Here is a 17,535-nt window from a genome sequence, read left to right as displayed (position 1 = left end):
CCCCTCGGTCCTGACGGCCTTGAAGGAGGAGCCCTTCGAGCCTCTGCAGTCAGTAGAGCTTAAGTTTCTGTCGTTAAAGACAGTGCTCCTCACTGCATTGGCTTCAGTTAAGAGGGTCGGGGACCTGCAGGCATTTTCGGTTGACGATTTGTGCCTTGAATTCGGGCCATAGGCAGTAACACCGGACCTGCTCGGTGTCGATCACGCTTGCTGCGCCATTCCCCTCTACGGACCGGATACGTGCGTTTAAGTGCTTCTCAGTTCCGTTTCCCCTTTGGTGAACCCTGTTGAAGTTCCTCCCGCACCCTCGGCGGTCAGGCGTGGCGGAGCACCAGACGCTAGGTCCAGCACTCGTGTGTATGCCCAAGGTCAGCCCCTTTGGGTCATCCCACATATGTATTCTTCCACGGTACGGCTTCCCTCACGGTAAGCCCGTGTCTTTCCGTAATGTCTCCGTTCCCTCCTTCAGGGAACGAGGGTTACATACGTAACCGAGACAATTCTAGTGGACTCTAAACATTGCATTTATTTAATGTGAAAACCCAACTGTTGGGGTTAAACAGTTGTTTACATTTATACTTTTTTATGGTACACTACTGAATGGCAAATTTGCAAGTTTAATAAAATGTTCTTTAAAATTGTTGATTTTTTTTGTGGGAAATTAATCGTCTAGATTAATCGATAAATTGGTCGATAGATTAATCGAAATAAAAAGTTGTTAGTGGCAGCCCTAATACATATATATATATATATATATATATGTATATATGTGTGTTGGAGTATATCAAACAAGTAGCCCTTCAGACTATTTTATCCCTTCAGGGAGCCCTCACTCACAAAAAGGTTGGAGACCCCTGCTTTAGATAAACTTAAGATCATCCAAAATCCAAAAGTTCATACAAAATCGAATTACATTTTTCCAGGCAAATAACCTTTTGTGATCCTGTGAGTTCCCATTGGGATTATTTACTGACTTTTTAATGCTTTTTTTTTTTTTTTTTGATGGTGAGCAAATTTTGATGATAGTGAGCATAGAATATTTCTTTGAAAAACATTTTTAAAAATCTTACCAGTGTACAAGACAGTGTACCTGTTTAGATAAAGTAACTCTTGATGTTGTAAGCTGCATGAACTTACAAAAAAGAGTTACATAAAAATGATACCTTTATGTACGTTGTTTTAAATTGTGCACTATTACCTGCTTTATCTCATGTTTACAAAGACAAATGTACAATTGTGGAGAGTGATTGTTGTCTGAAAATGTTGACCACATCATATAAACACTAATAACATTAACAATCACAAGCCACAAAAAACGGTCAATCATCATAAAAGACTCAGCACCATACATACCTCAACAGTTGGTACATAACAAGAGTAACAATCAACTATAATAATTTTACATAACAAATTTGTCCTGACATCACATGATAACAGGTTACTAAACAAGACAAATTCAACGATGTAAATAAAACCTGCAAAGGGAAAAACAATGCAATAGCCTACTATTAACTATTAATTCCACATGCTGGGAAAAGCACAATTTAGACTTTTTCAGTGTAGGCCTTGTGTTTATTTGACATATCTTAAAGTATATCGTATTTTTAAAAAAACTATGATCATTACGTAACAGTCAGTTAAGTATTTAGTAGTGCACTATTGGCATTATTTACTTTTTTCACAGTGTTGTTTTCATATAGTGCTTTTGAGTATATATTTGTATCTATCTTTTGCTAATGATTCTAATTGTTGGAACTTCATCAGTACAGTACAGCTTCTTCTCTCTTGTTAATGCACATCAAAGCCTTCGTACATTCTGTTCTCCCAGCAGGGTCCAATTCCACAGACTTATTCAACTGTACTCATCTAATTTAGCAAGTCTATTACCAGTGATGGGCTATTGTGCAACGAATTCTCATGAAAAAGGTGTAAAACAGGCAGTCCACCCCTTTTGTTAAAGGTTGAAATACTCTGGTAAAAGCTTTCTTTCTCATCTTTAAATTGTTAAAAAGCTGCTGATACAGCTAAAATGAAACATGTAGGCCTATAACTGGTAAGCATTAATACAATGTAAAAGTCAGTAATTTCCCAAGTCTCCTATCCATTGCAATAAATTACTACTGTTGCAGGCATTTAATTTGACTGTTCTGAAGATACTCGCTGGAGCTGTTTACTTGTTAATGAAGGCTTGAGACAGTGATGTGTCTTTGCATGACAAACAGAGTGGGTTATACAGTTATTATTGTTTATGAGTATAAGGTTAGTCTCAAACAACTAATACAAAACATCACAGACAAAGGCACATATGAGTGAACACGCATGCTGTTAACAATGCACTTACACCGGATATTATTACAATCACGTCAAGCAACCAAGTATGCCATCATAAGACATTACATTGCCAAAAAGGGCTAAATCGGCCTAAATGGTGATATGACTGACTCATAATGAAGACTTTAAATGTTTAAAAAATTGAATATTTGGCCAATTTCACACAACCTCCTTACCAGCAAGATAATTTCTTCCTGAGGTTAATCAACTGTTGCATTTTCCAACACAGAGTGGTTTTGTCTCTTCAAAATATTCCACTTTGGAGGTAAAATGCTATTTTCAGTAAAGCTGGTCTACCTTTGGGCTATTGTCTGAACAACAATTTACAGATGTTTGAACAGAGCTGTTTTCTACAGCTGGTTACCAAATGTGCCTGAGTCTTCTCTTGTACTGTGCAATAACAGCTTATGTGTGTGATGTTTTCAGATTGTTGAAAACGAATGACTGTGTAGCATCTAAAAGTATGACTGTACAGTCTTTACTGTAAACAAGTAATGTTCTTGTCCAATGGATAAATGTTGCTATAAGCATGTGAAGTCTCTCAGTTCACTCTAAACACAGCACGTGTGAGGTTAGTAGTTTTGGCTTTGATCTGCAGCTTTTGGCACAGTCCTGTTAACGTGTTCAGACCTGCCGCCATAAAGCTCCTGCTGCTTCCCCCTCCTGCAGTTACACAGCAAGACACATTCTCTGTGGGGGCTGTCAAGCCATTTCTGTTAGGCTTTGTGTAGAAGCAATCCGGTAAGCATATCTGGTAAACATATCAGTTTCTCTGATACTTTTCCTGTTTAGGAAACAAATTGTTAACATCTTTGTAGTGTTTAAAAACGATCAACATTTTATCTCACAGATTGAGGGAAGATAACTTGTTCACGAGTAACGCTAGATGGCAGCATTTGACAATTTTATTCTTGTTTGTTTATACAGTTAGGGTATTGATTGGAGACCTGGTGAAGATGCTACATTTATTTAAATTTGAGTTATATTTACTAAATACATTTTAATAAGTTTTAGGATGTCATAGTATTTAGTATGTCTTTTGTCCAAAATATTGAGACCTAAAAGCAGTGAACATGTTCTGTGTCACTCACAAATGTACTTATTTGATTAGTGACCAAATAAATAGTTCATTTAAATATTCGTTTTAGATCCCAGATTCATTTTGATCCCAGATTTTGTCAGTAAAGAACATATTCAAATATAATATTCCATCACTGGAGAATGGCTATTCCGTTTTCTGCATTTCAGGCATTTTATTAATTAAACAAGTGTTTAAAATGAAAAGTTTTATGGAAGGCCATGCTCACATATTGAATCTGTTGTGTAAGTGTGTAGCAGTGTTTCTGATTTATCAGTGAATGCTTTTTGACCCTGTGTGTGTGTGTGTGTGTGTGTGTGTGTGTGTGTGTGTGTGTGTGTGTGTGTGTGTGTGTGTGTGTGTGTGTGTGTGTGTGTGTGTGTGTGTGTGTGTGTGTGTGTGTGTGTGTGTGTGTGTGTGTGTGTGTGTGTGTGTGTGTGTGTGTGTGTGTGTGTGTGTGTGTGTGTGTGTGTGTGTGTGTGTGTGTGTGTGTGTGTGTGTGTGTGTGTGTGTGTGTGTGTGTGTGTGTGTGTGTGTGTGTGTGTGTGTGTGTGTGTGTGTGTGTGTGTGTGTGTGTGTGTGTGTGTGTGTGTGTGTGTGTGTGTGTGTGTGTGTGTGTGTGTGTGTGTGTGTGTGTGTGTGTGTGTGTGTGTGTGTGTGTGTGTGTGTGTGTGTGTGTGTGTGTGTTTTAGCAAATGTACCATTGGCAAGGGTGTGTGTGTTTGTGCGTAAATTCTGCTGCTCTCTCAGTAACAGTTAATAGTTCACATTGACCTGGATATAGACAGTGTGCTGCCTACCTTGCTGTCCATTGATAAACATGCTGATCCACAACAATGCTCATGCAAACTCTACCTATAATGGCAAATTACTCCTGGACACAGGTGAGTTAGACCTATAGCAAGCAAATTGCAAAGGCAGAGATTTCAGTTTGACAGTTACCAGTTACTATCTTTTTTTATTGTGTATTTGTGAGCAAGTATATGCTATATGGTTGCATTTATGAACTAATTAATTGCAAATTCAGGTCTGTGATAGACTAATGTTAGAAGGAGTATATCCCTTGCCTATATCGGTTTCTGAAATATCACCTCCACTTTCTCTTCAATTTATAATGTCTTCTACCCTCTGTAGAGTAAAAACAAACAAACAAAAAAGACTAAATCTGCACAGTATTTAATGTGGGTGTCGGACTCTAGTGCAAAAAAAAAAAAATGCCTAAGTAGGATACAGATATACAGACCAAACTGCAAAATTATGATAAACTTGACAAATGATCCATCACAGTATGCATTATTAAGACTGGCACTATATTTGGGTGCCTTGCTTTAGCAGTGTTTGTATTGACATTTGTTTTGAGAGCAGAGTGTGAGGACACAAAACAATCAAACCCATTAAGTGAAAAAACAGAGAAGGAGAAAAAAACAGAAAAGCATAAATACAAAATGGGTTTAATGCTTGGTGCCAACGTTAGAAAAGGGTTCAAGTGTACTTGCAGCTGCAATGCTTTATTTGTTTATTTGGAACTTCTTATTAAATTAAATAATTATGAAGGACTAAGCTTCAGTATTTGTTTACTTCTTCACACACTCCATCGATTCATATTGACACATTATTTGTTTCAATTTTTATCTAAGGAGAATATAAAAAAAAAAAAGTAAAATAATCTCATTTGATTCAGTTGTTACACGACACAATGTAAGAGTGTAAAGAATAGGACATTAGTCACATTTAATTAGTGGGTGTAGGACAGGAAATTACATATTTAAATGTGGGCAAAAGCTTACAGTTATTCTGAGGGGAAAAAAGTATGCTAAAAATGGTTGCATTTCTTTCTTTTTCTCACTTTCTCTCTCTGATGAAGAAAAATCCCTTTATCAGTTGAATGGGCAGTAAATATTAAACCAATCTAGATAAAATAACTTATATTCTTGTGATGATACAATATATGGAAAAGCATAATAAAAGCCAATTAAAGCAAGTTAAGAATTATAAGATATTGGTTTAAAATAAATAAATAAACACATAAAATAAAAAGCTAATGGACACCATATGCACCCACTGGAATGATGTATATGCTTGTTAAATCCAGTAAATGCGGTTTAAATGTCATCCCCCTGCAGGTCATGGCAATCATAAAGAAGACAGTCCTTTCCTCAGCAGTTCAGACTCGGCATCTAAGAGGAATGACTACTACGACAAAAACTTGGCCCTCTTTGAGGTTCATTTTTATTTCCTTCTCTTTGTAATTCACTTTGCTTTTTTGTTGGTTTTGATGGCTTCTGTTGTCCTCATTTGTAAGTCGTTTTGGATAAAAGCGTCTGCTAAATGCCTAAATGTCATATTTCCCACTAAATTTATAATCTAAAGTCTCAATAACATTCCCAAATTCAACATTAAAATATTAGAATAGTTTTCATGTTATGTTATGTGTAGAATTATGTTTTCGTATGATTGGTGCTGAGGTGTATCTTTCCATAGGAAGAGCTGGATATCCGACCGAAGGTCTCATCTCTTCTCAGTCGGCTGGTCAGTTACACAAATGTGACTCAGGGAGCCAAAGAACACGAAGAGGCAGAAAGTGCTGATGTATCCAGAAGACAAATGCCCAAGGTTATAAAGTGTTCATTTCACAACATTATATTTTCACTGTAACCAAAACATCTGCAACATTGTTGTTCTGAAAGACTTTTCTCTCTTCTACTTTGTTCTCTGTAGTCTCCGAATATGGGCACACTGATGGGAGTGTATCTGCCATGTCTGCAGAACATCTTCGGTGTGATTCTCTTTCTGCGTCTCACCTGGATAGTAGGAACAGCAGGTGTCGTCCAGTCCTTCCTGATCGTTCTCATGTGCTGTTCCTGTGTGAGTTACTGCAGACACACCCTCACAAACACAGTCATGTTCACTCCTACTTTTGCTTTTCCTTGTCTGTCCTGTAAACAAGCAGCATAACATTTTTGTCCAAAACAAGATACAGACAGTATGTCAAATAATATGAAGCAATAGAAATAGTAAAGTTAACACTGACAATTTAACAGTAGTTGGCAGAGTGCAAAAAAACTAGTAAGTGTTCAATAGCCTGATATAAAAAAAAGTGTTCTTAAGTCTGGTTGTGCATGGCTGAATTCTCTGGTAACTTCTGTCGGACAGCAGTGTCACATAGATTGTGTGAAATCCTATATTTGTGTGCTTTTCTCATACAGCGTGTCTGATAAGTAGCATTTTAAAGCTTTGCTTACATGCTACATTAAGCTATTATGTATTAGCCTGGAAAACATGCATTAAATTAATTTGAGATTACATGAATCAAACGGATTACATGAATCTATTTAATTTATTAGATTTTAGTTGCTATTTTACTTTTATTGGCTAACCCTCAAATGTAGCTGTTATTGATTAGTAAGGCAGGCAGTGTGTGAACTCTGTAACTCTGCCATTAGTGCACAAAGTGAGTTTGATATGTGGAAAGCAGGATAATGTGTAACATAAAATATAGTTAAAATGTTTAAATGTATGATTTTTATTAGTTTTTTGTTTTAACAGACAATGTTAACGGCAATCTCAATGAGTGCCATAGCCACCAACGGTGTAGTTCCAGGTAATTTTAAATGTTTATAATCCTTTGTATTATAACATTGTACATTGTACAAGAAATAGCAGTATTGAAAATTTTAATTTAGGTTTTTAATTTTTGATCTAATTATGATTATTTTCTTCTTCTTTTTTTTTTTTAATTGGCAGCTGGTGGGGCCTATTATTACGTTTTTAAATTTTGATCTAATTATGATTATGACAAGGTTGATAATAGCTATCGTTATTTTCCTACAAAAATGTATTTATTTACTGTTTTTTTTTTGGCAGCTGGTGGGGCCTATTTCATGATATCTCGGTCTCTGGGCCCTGAGTTTGGTGGTGCAGTTGGTCTCTGTTTTTATTTGGGCACAACCTTCGCTGCTGCGATGTACATACTGGGAGCAATTGAAATATTTCTGGTCAGTCTCCTTTTATAATGACAGCACACACACACACACACAATGATCCAAACCCCAAAATGATCAGTCTCTGAAAATAATCATTCATCAACTCTTATTGTCTACAGAAATACCTGATTCCTCAGGCTGCCATATTCCATCCCGCAGATATTCATGCAGGGAGTGGTGCGATGCTGAATAATATGCGGGTGTACGGCACAATATGTTTGAGCCTTATGGCTGTTGTTGTCTTTGTGGGAGTCAAATATGTCAACAAATTTGCCTCCCTTTTCCTGGCCTGTGTCATAATCTCCATTGTTTCCATCTATGTCGGAGCTATCAAATCTATCTTCCACCCTCCTGAGTTTCCGTAAGTCTTTCAGTAACATGTTTATAGTCAATACATAAAATGTAATATTTGGATTCTTATTGGAATGTGCCAAAAGACTGTGCCAATTTATTTGTTGTATATATTATACATAATAGGCCTATATTGAAATTGTAAAGTCAATGCGATGAGCTGGTTTTTGATTTATTTTCAATAGTTTACACAGTTTTCTTATGATGCAGAATGAAAATATAATTGGATACAAATAAGTGTATCCGTCTTTTTTGTTTTTACTCTTTTTCTTTTAAATTGTGCAGGATCTGCATGTTAGGAAACCGCACACTGGCTCGTGATTTGTTTGATGTCTGTGGGAAGACAGTAGTTGTCGGTAATGACACGGTTCCCAGCCAGCTCTGGAAGAACTTCTGCAGCTCTGAGAATTCCAGCAGTGCTCATTGTGACGAGTACTTCCTCCAGAACAATGTTACAGAGATCCAGGGCATTCCTGGGCTGGCCAGTGGCATCATTAAAGGTAAGGACACATATGCTTTACAGCTAAGAAAAATGACAACATGCATTTAAAGATGGAAAGGCTCTCCTTCTGTAGGCACTTGCCATTTAACATGTAGAATATGTAGCTTTGCACATTTTATTTCATTAGAACTTCTTTGTGCATGTGTATGTGTGTAGAAAACATGTGGGGGGATTACATGGAGAAAGGGCAGATTCTGGAAAAGGCAAGTCTGTCTTCTGTTGATGTCCATGGCTCAATGGAGACCTTTGGCTTCTATGTGTCTGCTGACATCGCCACGTCCTTCACCCTCTTAGTGGGAATCTTCTTTCCTTCTGCCACAGGTAAAACTCATCTGTCCTCTTTGGTTAAGAAATATATTTATTTATTACACAGCTCCCTGTAATGCTTTATTCTAATAGGACAATCATGGAATCCAGTGGTGTAATATTAGAAGTGTTCGACTTTGTGCTACATGTAAAATTCAAACATCTGGTTATCTGATTAATATTAGTACATATGACCTCCTTTGTCTGAAAGAAAGACAAAAAAAAGAAAGTATACACAAACAGTATAAGCGTCACTATGAGAAGCAGAAAGTATCTCTTTTCAGTTGCTCATTCAACTGTAAGCAGCAAACTCTTGCCAATCTGTTAAAGCACAGTTTATATAGAGCAGCTATAGACCTCAGTCAGGGTAGCACCATATTTTATTCTTGATGGGAATGAGGATGAGGCTGTGATGGATAGAAGTGCAGTGCATTGAATGTATTGTACTGTTGCTTAAAAGAACTTTCAGTAAACAACAGCTCCATAAAAAAAAATTTGAAAAGTTGTGAAAATGTGTGTAATGACTGTACACTATCTTTTACACATCTTCTTAAAGGAAAATGTCTTGAAATTCAGTATTTTTGTCTCTCTGTCTCTGAGACAGGCATTATGGCAGGGTCAAACAGATCTGGTGATCTAAGAGATGCACAGAAGTCTATACCAATAGGGACGATCCTGGCTATTACAACTACCTCTCTTGTCTGTATCCTTTTTTGCTGTTGGTACTGATATTATGTTTAAAACAAGAATTTTACTATTACTGTTATTGACAGCATGTCATTTTAGGACTCATTTTTATTTTTGTGTTATAAAAACATTTTTTTTCAGTTGCAGTTTTATTTAGCATTCAAAGTTTCATAAAATTCCCTGACTCCTTTCACAGACTTCAGCTCTGTGGTTCTATTTGGGGCCTGTATTGAGGGTGCGGTGTTGAGAGATAAGTAAGTAATCTAGAGATTACAAATACAGCATTTTTAGATGGAAACAAGCATGTTGTGTCTCATGTGTTCTTGTGTATCCCTTTTAGGTTTGGAGATGCCGTCAGTAAAAACTTGGTGGTTGGCACACTGTCCTGGCCCTCTCCCTGGGTCATTGTAATTGGCTCTTTCTTCTCCACAGTGGGTGCAGGACTTCAGTCCCTGACAGGAGCTCCTCGCCTCCTGCAAGCCATTGCTAAAGATAACATCATTCCTTTCCTTAGAGTAAGAGATCTCCAGATATATGATTGCAAAAAAATATTTTTTCACCATGGTGATTTTCTTAATTACAATCTCAATTGGAGTACACAGTATAAAATAGCAGCAAGTTTAGCTTTTATCTGTGGTTCGTAATGTATTGTAGAACTACTGTGTTTTGAAACGTAAAACATGACTGATGAAGGTGAGAAGAATTTCAGTAAATGGAGCGCCTGGATTATATTTACTTCCTTTTCTGGAATGCCAAACCACAAAAGCCACTAAAGAAAGCATTTGCATGTCATATGTAAAATGCTTTTCCTAAAATGTAAATACGTGATGCTAACAGCTGACTGCTGCTTTCTGTCCCTGTGTGTCCATGTGTTTGCACACGCACAGGTTTTTGGACACGGTAAAGCTAATGGAGAGCCCACGTGGGCCCTGCTGCTGACGGGACTCATAGCAGAGCTCGGCATCCTCATTGCATCACTGGATATGGTTGCTCCTATTCTCTCCATGTGAGGCCAAAGCACAAATATACACACAGATACATCACTGTCACACAAAATAAATGATCTAAATTTCATAAGATGTCATTTTTATATTGAATGTTGCATGTTAATGCAATTACATATTATTTTTATTTAATCATTTACTGATGCGTTTGAAGTAAACAAATTATATTGCAAATAGATCCTACTGGTAAAATGTAGGGTAGACATCAATTTACAGTTGCTTCTTATGAAACTTACAGTCACGGAACAAACAGCACATATGTTTCCACGTTCTTGTCACTGCCAGAAGTCCTGATATTCAGCTAGAAATAAAGATGATGTTTATTCATGTTTTATTTTATGTCAAAACGTTTTTTCACCTTAATTGTCATTGCATGTATTACATGACACTTATTCTAATATGTATGTTTGTTCACTTTACAGGTTTTTCCTGATGTGTTATCTTTTTGTAAACTTGGCGTGTGCAGTACAAACACTTTTAAGAACGCCAAACTGGAGACCTCGGTTCAGATACTACCACTGGTAAGTGTGCATTTAAACTGTGTATGCATACATTCATATATATCTTATTTGTGCAAATCCTGAGAACTTCTCTTGTAGTCACATTTGAATTCTGTCAAACATGATCTCAAAACTCTCATTCAGCCCTTGATAGAGATATTAAAAAAATTACCTCTAATAAAACAATTCCAGCTATTGTAACAATAATGGGCCTTTTTTATGATATGCTCTCTGTTCTCTCCCTCTCAGGGCTCTGTCATTTCTGGGCATGAGTATGTGTTTAGCCCTTATGTTTATCTCCTCTTGGTACTATGCCATTGTAGCGATGGGCATTGCTGGTATGATCTACAAGTACATTGAGTATCAGGGGTAAGTGATTTCCAATTACATCCATTAAACTAACATACAGTATATCACTGGGAAGCACTCGAAGAGTCACTTGAATTCTCCACCTTTAGTTTACAAATCTCTGGCTTGTATATTTTTTCTCTCTTGTAGAGCAGAGAAGGAATGGGGGGACGGGATCCGCGGGTTGTCTCTTAGTGCAGCCCGTTACGCTCTTCTTCGCCTGGAGGCTGGACCACCCCACACCAAAAACTGGAGGTTAGTTTGTCACAGACAATGTGTTTTCCACGATAATTGTCTGCTGTACATAGAATACATTATATAAACCAAAACTATTAAAGAAAAGATATATAAAGACATTAGATAAAAAGTTTAGATAAATGCTAACTTAAAATATTATCAGCTGATATTTTTCCAGAACACATATTTAGTAATGACCTGGAAACACTTTCACTTAGTTTAGTTAAATAATGTTTATAAAAGCCAGAAGATATTGTTTGAATAACACACTCCTGGAAGGCGTTCTTCAAACAGTGTTTGTACTAACAGTAGCATATTGGTATTGCACTACTTCCGTTCAAAAGTTTGTGGTTGGTAAGATTTCCTGATGTTTATGAAAGTCGTCTCTAATACAGATCAAGGCTGATCATAACATTTATTGATCATATAAATACAGTAAAAACAGTAATAATGTGAAATATTATTACCAAAATAACTGTTTTCTCTTTTATTTATTTATTTTTCTGTGATGGCAAAGCTGAATTTTCAGCAGCTGTTATTCCAGTCTTTAGTGTCACGTGATAAAATGAAATCATTCTAATATGCTGGTTTGGTACTCAATAAACATTTTTCTTTATTAATATGAATGTTGAAAAAACTGAAAAACAATGAATTTTTTCAGGATTCTTTGATTAATAGAAATTTCAAAAGGTCAGCCTCGTATGACCTTTAATCCATTTCTTTAAAAAATAATCTTCCTGATCCCAAGCTGAGTAGTGTATGTATAAATAATTACACTAAAATCCCATTAAAATAAAATTGTTAATAGGCCACAGCTGCTGGTTCTGCTGAAGTTGGATGAAGACCTGCATGTGAAGTATCCCAGAATGCTTACCTTTGCCTCACAGCTAAAGGCGGGAAAAGGTCTAACCATTGTAGGATCAGTGATACAGGGCAACTTCCTGGAATGCTATGGGGAAACACAAGCATCAGAACAGGTGAGGAAGTTTCCTGATTTACACGCACTTTTAGCATGACCATGACTGTAACTGTGATCCTAAATTACAGATGCAAATACAATGATGGTTATGTATGAAATTAGGTCTACTGTCTTTGCAGCTCTATATCAGCCTCTCTGGAGTGTGCTGAGAGATAGCAAAAGGCAACATTTCATTCAATTAGGTTTCTTTACCCTCCACCAGGCAATAAAGAACATGATGGAGATTGAGCGGGTGAAGGGCTTCTGTCAGGTGGTGGTCGCCTCCAAAGTGAGAGAGGGGATCGCACACCTCATCCAGTCCTGTGGTCTGGGAGGCATGAAACATAACACAGTCGTTATGGGTTGGCCATATGGCTGGAGACAGAGTGAAGATCCACGGGCTTGGAAAACCTTCATTAGTAAGAGCAAGAGTTTGGGCAAGGTTTATTTGAGTTATGTGCATTGTAATTGTCTGCACTGAGACACAGTCCTTGGAAAGGCTAATGGTAATCCACTCCTCTTTCATATTCTCTCACTTGTAGATACAGTCCGCTGTACTACAGCTGCTCACCTGGCTCTGATGGTCCCAAAAAATGTGTCATTCTATCCCAGCAATCATGAGCGCTTTACTGATGGATATATTGATGTGTGGTGGATTGTCCATGATGGTGGAATGCTCATGCTGCTGCCTTTCCTTCTCAAACAACATAAGGTGAACAATTAATCATTGCTAATTTTACAATACAAATGATGGATTTTAAATGTTAGAAAAAGACTTAATTAGAATGAATGAGAATGATCTAAATTATAAATATACTGGCAATATTTGTTCTGACAATCAATAAATCAGCACAATATTATTTGGATTCTTGTACTTCAGGTCTGGCGTAAATGTAAGATGCGCATCTTCACTGTGGCTCAAATGGACGATAACAGCATTCAGATGAAGAAGGACCTGGCAACCTTCCTGTACCAGCTCAGATTAGAAGCAGAGGTGGAAGTGGTTGAGATGGTATACAGAACACTTTCGCTTTACTATTAACACTTCACATCCCACCCGTGACATTAAGTATGTATGCCATCATAATTTCATGATGTCAAATGTTGTTATTTGCAGCACAACAGTGATATCTCAGCATATACGTATGAGCGGACACTGATGATGGAGCAGAGGTCACAGATGCTAAAACAAATTAGGCTCTCTAGTGCAGAGAGAGACAGAGAGGTACAGCAATATTCACTTGTGAAATGTCTCTTCTGTACTTACACTGTAGCTTACCAACAGCAAAATAATACAGAAATCATTAAAATATTATATGACAATGACAAACAATACACCCTGAAGTGGTTACTTAAATGTTACACAAATGATTTAAGTATTTTCATATAATTGTATCTACCGAAATGTAGTCATTGCATCGTGTGTGCAAAAATTTTCAAACTGCATACTAATATTGTGCATAAAAATTAGCACAAGTGCTTTCCATTTCAGTTGAAATAATCTCATTTTGTCAGCATGTCACAAAATGCATTTTGTGAACTAAATATGTCAAAGATTTAAAAAAAGCATAAAAGCAAAGTAAAAAGCAAAAAACAAAAAAGGCCTCCAAGTATTTTAAAGGATTTTTTTTCTGTAAGGATATTGTGTGCAGGCTTTTATGCTTTTGTGACAACACTTGTTATGTGTGAAGTAAATATGCAAGTATTTTGTCATCCAGACAACTTGTTTTATGTACAAAATTCTTATTAAATTTATGAAATGCATTTCATTATCAAAACAACCCATTTTGTGGACAAAAAAAAATATCTGCAGACAAATGAAATATTCACAAAATTAATATTTCATTCACAAAATGCATTTTGTGGTTTAGACTTTTCCACACAAAATGGGATGACTTTACATTATACATTATATAAACAACATGAAATTGCTTTTTGTCTTTCTGTGTACAAAATGCATAAAAGTGTACAAGATTTCTTTATGAAATACGGTATTTCATGTTACAAAATTAGGGGAGTCATACCTGATGCTCCATGCTAGCGTCACATGTAATGTCTTGTTGACTGTAAAAGTTAAATACCTGCAGTAGCAGTTCTCTTAAGTGTGGTCCCATTACTCTTGACTGTAGGCCCAGCTAGTGAAGGACAGACACTCGCTGATAAGAATGGGCAGTCTATACTCAGATGAAGAAGAGGAAACCATTAGAGTATTACCAGAGAAAAACCAGATGACCTGGACTAGTGAAAAAATAGAAGCGGAAAGACGAAACCGAAGCAACGCACCAGAAAACTTCAGAGAACTAATCAGCATTAAACCGTGAGTACTAGGCAAGCAGGAACAAGAACTGGAATGCCACCACTGCACACTATCAACACAGTATTTGGTACAAAGTAGTAGGTTTTACTTTTTTATCTTTATGTATGTTGCCAGTTAACAAAATAAATCAATTGACACACAATCAAGTTTTTTAGATTTGCTCATTTATTTTGGTATTTTAACTCAATCCGCTGTTTAGATTTTCGTGGTTGTGATCTTGAGCGATTTTTAATCAATGGTTCAACAAATAACAGGTGATAATTCAATATCACTCAATTTACATCAAATATGATACTCAGATTCACCACACGGGGTCACTATAACTGTGCTTAAACTCCAAACGGAGGTTTCACAGGAATAATCAAAAAGTAAATACAGAAAACTTAAATAAAGTGTCAATTCTTCCGAATGTACAATTATTTCTAATGTTAGGGTGAAACAATACTCTTTAGGATCACACAAACACGGTAGTAGTCTCTGTATGCACTCTTACCGCGTCATCATTAGCAGCCGCTCTCTTAAAGGGGCAGTACACTCTTTGTGTGCCCCACACTCTAAAGCCGGCTCACACTGCGATTTTGGCCACGATTTGGTCGTCTGAGACAAATTTTGAAAATCCTAAAAGATTCCTATAATCCTAGGCTAAAGTCTGTAGTCTTTGATTGTTAGTTTGACATGTTCACCGACAGCCGATTAATGGCCGTTGCGATCAAATTTGACCTCCGACTAACTTCTGGCAGTGTCAGAAGATTTGGTGCAGTCCTGCAGTGTGACTTCTCCTACGACGAACGTCGTCTTCGTTTTTCAAGACAAGCCATGATCAGAATTAATGCTAGAGATTTCTTCTAACCGCATAAACTCCGACGCTCTCGTCCTCCGCTCACGGAATTCATCTGATTCGTTGCCTTTGCTATGATAAACACCGGTTGCGCTGCTGTTTTCATGTGGATGTGTAGTGCTGCTTGCACTATTCTGCATAAATACGCCGGTATTGCCGCCATTCATATACTTTTAATGATAGCCAACATTACAGCCCCGTGTGCAATGCAGCTCGCAGTCACTGAACGTGTATGGGTTGATAAGGTAAAACTTCGGACAAGTTTCTTGCGGGCACCTGTTTTTAACGCGTCTTGACTGTCATACAGTCTGACATTAATGACAACTGAGATCCCACAGTGTGACATGATCATCATGTTCGTACAGTCTGACAAGTACAATCCTAAAGGACTTTTAAAAAATCGCAGTGTGAGCCCGGCTTAATACCACCTGGTTACATATAATAGGCCTATTTGTTTTTTTTATGGCTAGCATAAAGAGGAGAGGATCACTGGTGTCTGTGCCTTGTTGTATTTGCCTTTTTACAGAAGTAAACTATGTGGGTGTGCATGCTTGTGTAATTTCAGTGTGTTATTATCTATAGTCTTCAAAGGTCCTAGTTTATTTTATTTATTTATTAAATTCCACACATTGTATTATTCCACCTTAGTTTAAATCAAAACTCTCTTTGTGTGTGTGTTACAGTGACCAATCTAATGTTCGGCGGATGCACACAGCTGTGAAGCTGAATGAGGTTATTGTAAATAGATCCCATGATGCCAGACTGGTGCTGCTGAACATGCCAGGACCTCCACGCAACCCAGAGGGAGATGAAAACTGTATCCTTCCCAAAGAATTATATACTTTAAGTACTGTATTAAAGCACTATTTTACTGGTGTGCTTAGTTTCTAGTGAGATATAGATAAATCCAACATGAAAATATGCTCTGTTTGGTATGGTATAAATGTATTGCTACTTCTCATGCTGTTTCGTTAACTCCGATTTCAGATATGGAATTTCTTGAGGTGTTAACTGAAGGTCTAGAGAGAGTGCTGCTTGTGAGAGGTGGAGGTCGTGAGGTCATCACCATCTATTCCTGAATGGCCAAAGATCAATACATAGACCACTGTTACTGTATCTAATGCAAGTCAAAAAAGTGGCATATAAAGAATATGCATTCTGAACATCTTATGCCAGCCTAAACATATCATAGTTCATGAAAAGGAGTTTTACACTAAAGTGTAATTCATTCATTTTACAATTCATTTCACTTTAAATATTTTAGTGGCATGTTTGGGCTAAGTTGTGTACCTTTTCAACTGAACCCATTCCACATTCACACCATAACATTCAGAATCACTTTGGAATGTAGGCCATGTTTGCTGCACAAAATAACAGATGATTCCAGCAACAACATTGCTTACGTATGACATTAAGTAGACAATCCCACTTTAAAGCATTTGAGGTTTTGCTAACATTGATGAGTTTAAATCGCTGATGTAGCAACATACACTTTCAAGCATGCTAACAGTTCATTACAAAATATTGTGGCTTGGGTCAGAGCCAAGAAAAATATTTCACAACAGTTAACAGTAGCTCATTTAGAAGAGAAATATTCCATTTCCTTTTAATATAAACAAATGACATGCAAAACATTATTGTGTACAGGGTGACTAATATAAAAAACGAGCACATGTGATTATCTTGACTTTCACTGCCCAAGTAACAGATCTAGTGCTTCCTGATATAAGACTGCCATTCAGAATGCAAGTGCTAAATTTAAATTGCCATTTGAGTGCTTGCATTTTTTATTTATTTTGTCTTCATTATTTATTTGTAAAACTCCCCACTGTATTAGAAAATAACCAAAGGAGCTGAAATGGGATGGGTAGATTTTGTAATTTATAACTGCATTGTATAACTTTTATGAGATTGATTCTTTATAAATTAACCATTCATTTTCAACATACTGCATTTTAGTACACAACTCACATTGAGAATGAGACATTTTGGATACTGATAGTCTTTATTCTTTTTTTAGGGCATGATTACTGTACAGACATTTGTTACATACATTTGTTATACAAATAGAAGAAAATATGGAAAACTATTGACT

General features: G+C 36.8%; 1 protein-coding gene across 2 annotated transcripts in view; it reads left to right on the top strand.

Moving 5' to 3' along the window:
• LOC107696691 (solute carrier family 12 member 4-like) overlaps window positions 1-17,512 on the top strand; it is a 27,463-nt gene extending 9,951 nt beyond the window's left edge. Inside the window, exons 1-24 of one of the 2 annotated variants that reach the window (XM_016497151.1) lie at window positions 4,191-4,293; window positions 5,533-5,630; window positions 5,891-6,022; window positions 6,128-6,274; window positions 6,956-7,010; window positions 7,274-7,404; window positions 7,512-7,753; window positions 8,029-8,243; window positions 8,402-8,566; window positions 9,156-9,254; window positions 9,435-9,492; window positions 9,579-9,753; window positions 10,126-10,244; window positions 10,665-10,763; window positions 10,992-11,111; window positions 11,241-11,345; window positions 12,136-12,304; window positions 12,509-12,704; window positions 12,828-12,997; window positions 13,166-13,297; window positions 13,403-13,510; window positions 14,415-14,602; window positions 16,124-16,257; window positions 16,428-17,512. In XM_016497151.1, coding sequence (XP_016352637.1) covers window positions 4,230-4,293; window positions 5,533-5,630; window positions 5,891-6,022; window positions 6,128-6,274; window positions 6,956-7,010; window positions 7,274-7,404; window positions 7,512-7,753; window positions 8,029-8,243; window positions 8,402-8,566; window positions 9,156-9,254; window positions 9,435-9,492; window positions 9,579-9,753; window positions 10,126-10,244; window positions 10,665-10,763; window positions 10,992-11,111; window positions 11,241-11,345; window positions 12,136-12,304; window positions 12,509-12,704; window positions 12,828-12,997; window positions 13,166-13,297; window positions 13,403-13,510; window positions 14,415-14,602; window positions 16,124-16,257; window positions 16,428-16,519 — 3,213 coding nt within the window. In that variant the 5' untranslated portion in view covers window positions 4,191-4,229 and the 3' untranslated portion in view covers window positions 16,520-17,512. Of the gene's footprint in view, window positions 1-4,190; window positions 4,294-5,532; window positions 5,631-5,890; window positions 6,023-6,127; window positions 6,275-6,955; window positions 7,011-7,273; window positions 7,405-7,511; window positions 7,754-8,028; window positions 8,244-8,401; window positions 8,567-9,155; window positions 9,255-9,434; window positions 9,493-9,578; window positions 9,754-10,125; window positions 10,245-10,664; window positions 10,764-10,991; window positions 11,112-11,240; window positions 11,346-12,135; window positions 12,305-12,508; window positions 12,705-12,827; window positions 12,998-13,165; window positions 13,298-13,402; window positions 13,511-14,414; window positions 14,603-16,123; window positions 16,258-16,427 lie in introns of those variants that run through there. The other variant, XM_016497150.1, reaches the window with a different exon arrangement.
• The last annotated feature ends 23 nt before the right edge of the window (window positions 17,513-17,535 follow it).

This window comes from Sinocyclocheilus anshuiensis, unplaced genomic scaffold (assembly GCF_001515605.1).
Source record: "Sinocyclocheilus anshuiensis isolate Anshui unplaced genomic scaffold, SAMN03320099.WGS_v1.1 scaffold354, whole genome shotgun sequence".
Classification (NCBI taxonomy): domain Eukaryota; kingdom Metazoa; phylum Chordata; class Actinopteri; order Cypriniformes; family Cyprinidae; genus Sinocyclocheilus; species Sinocyclocheilus anshuiensis.
The sequence above is the reverse complement of the archived record's forward strand: the minus strand, read 5'-3'. Positions and strand labels throughout refer to the sequence as shown.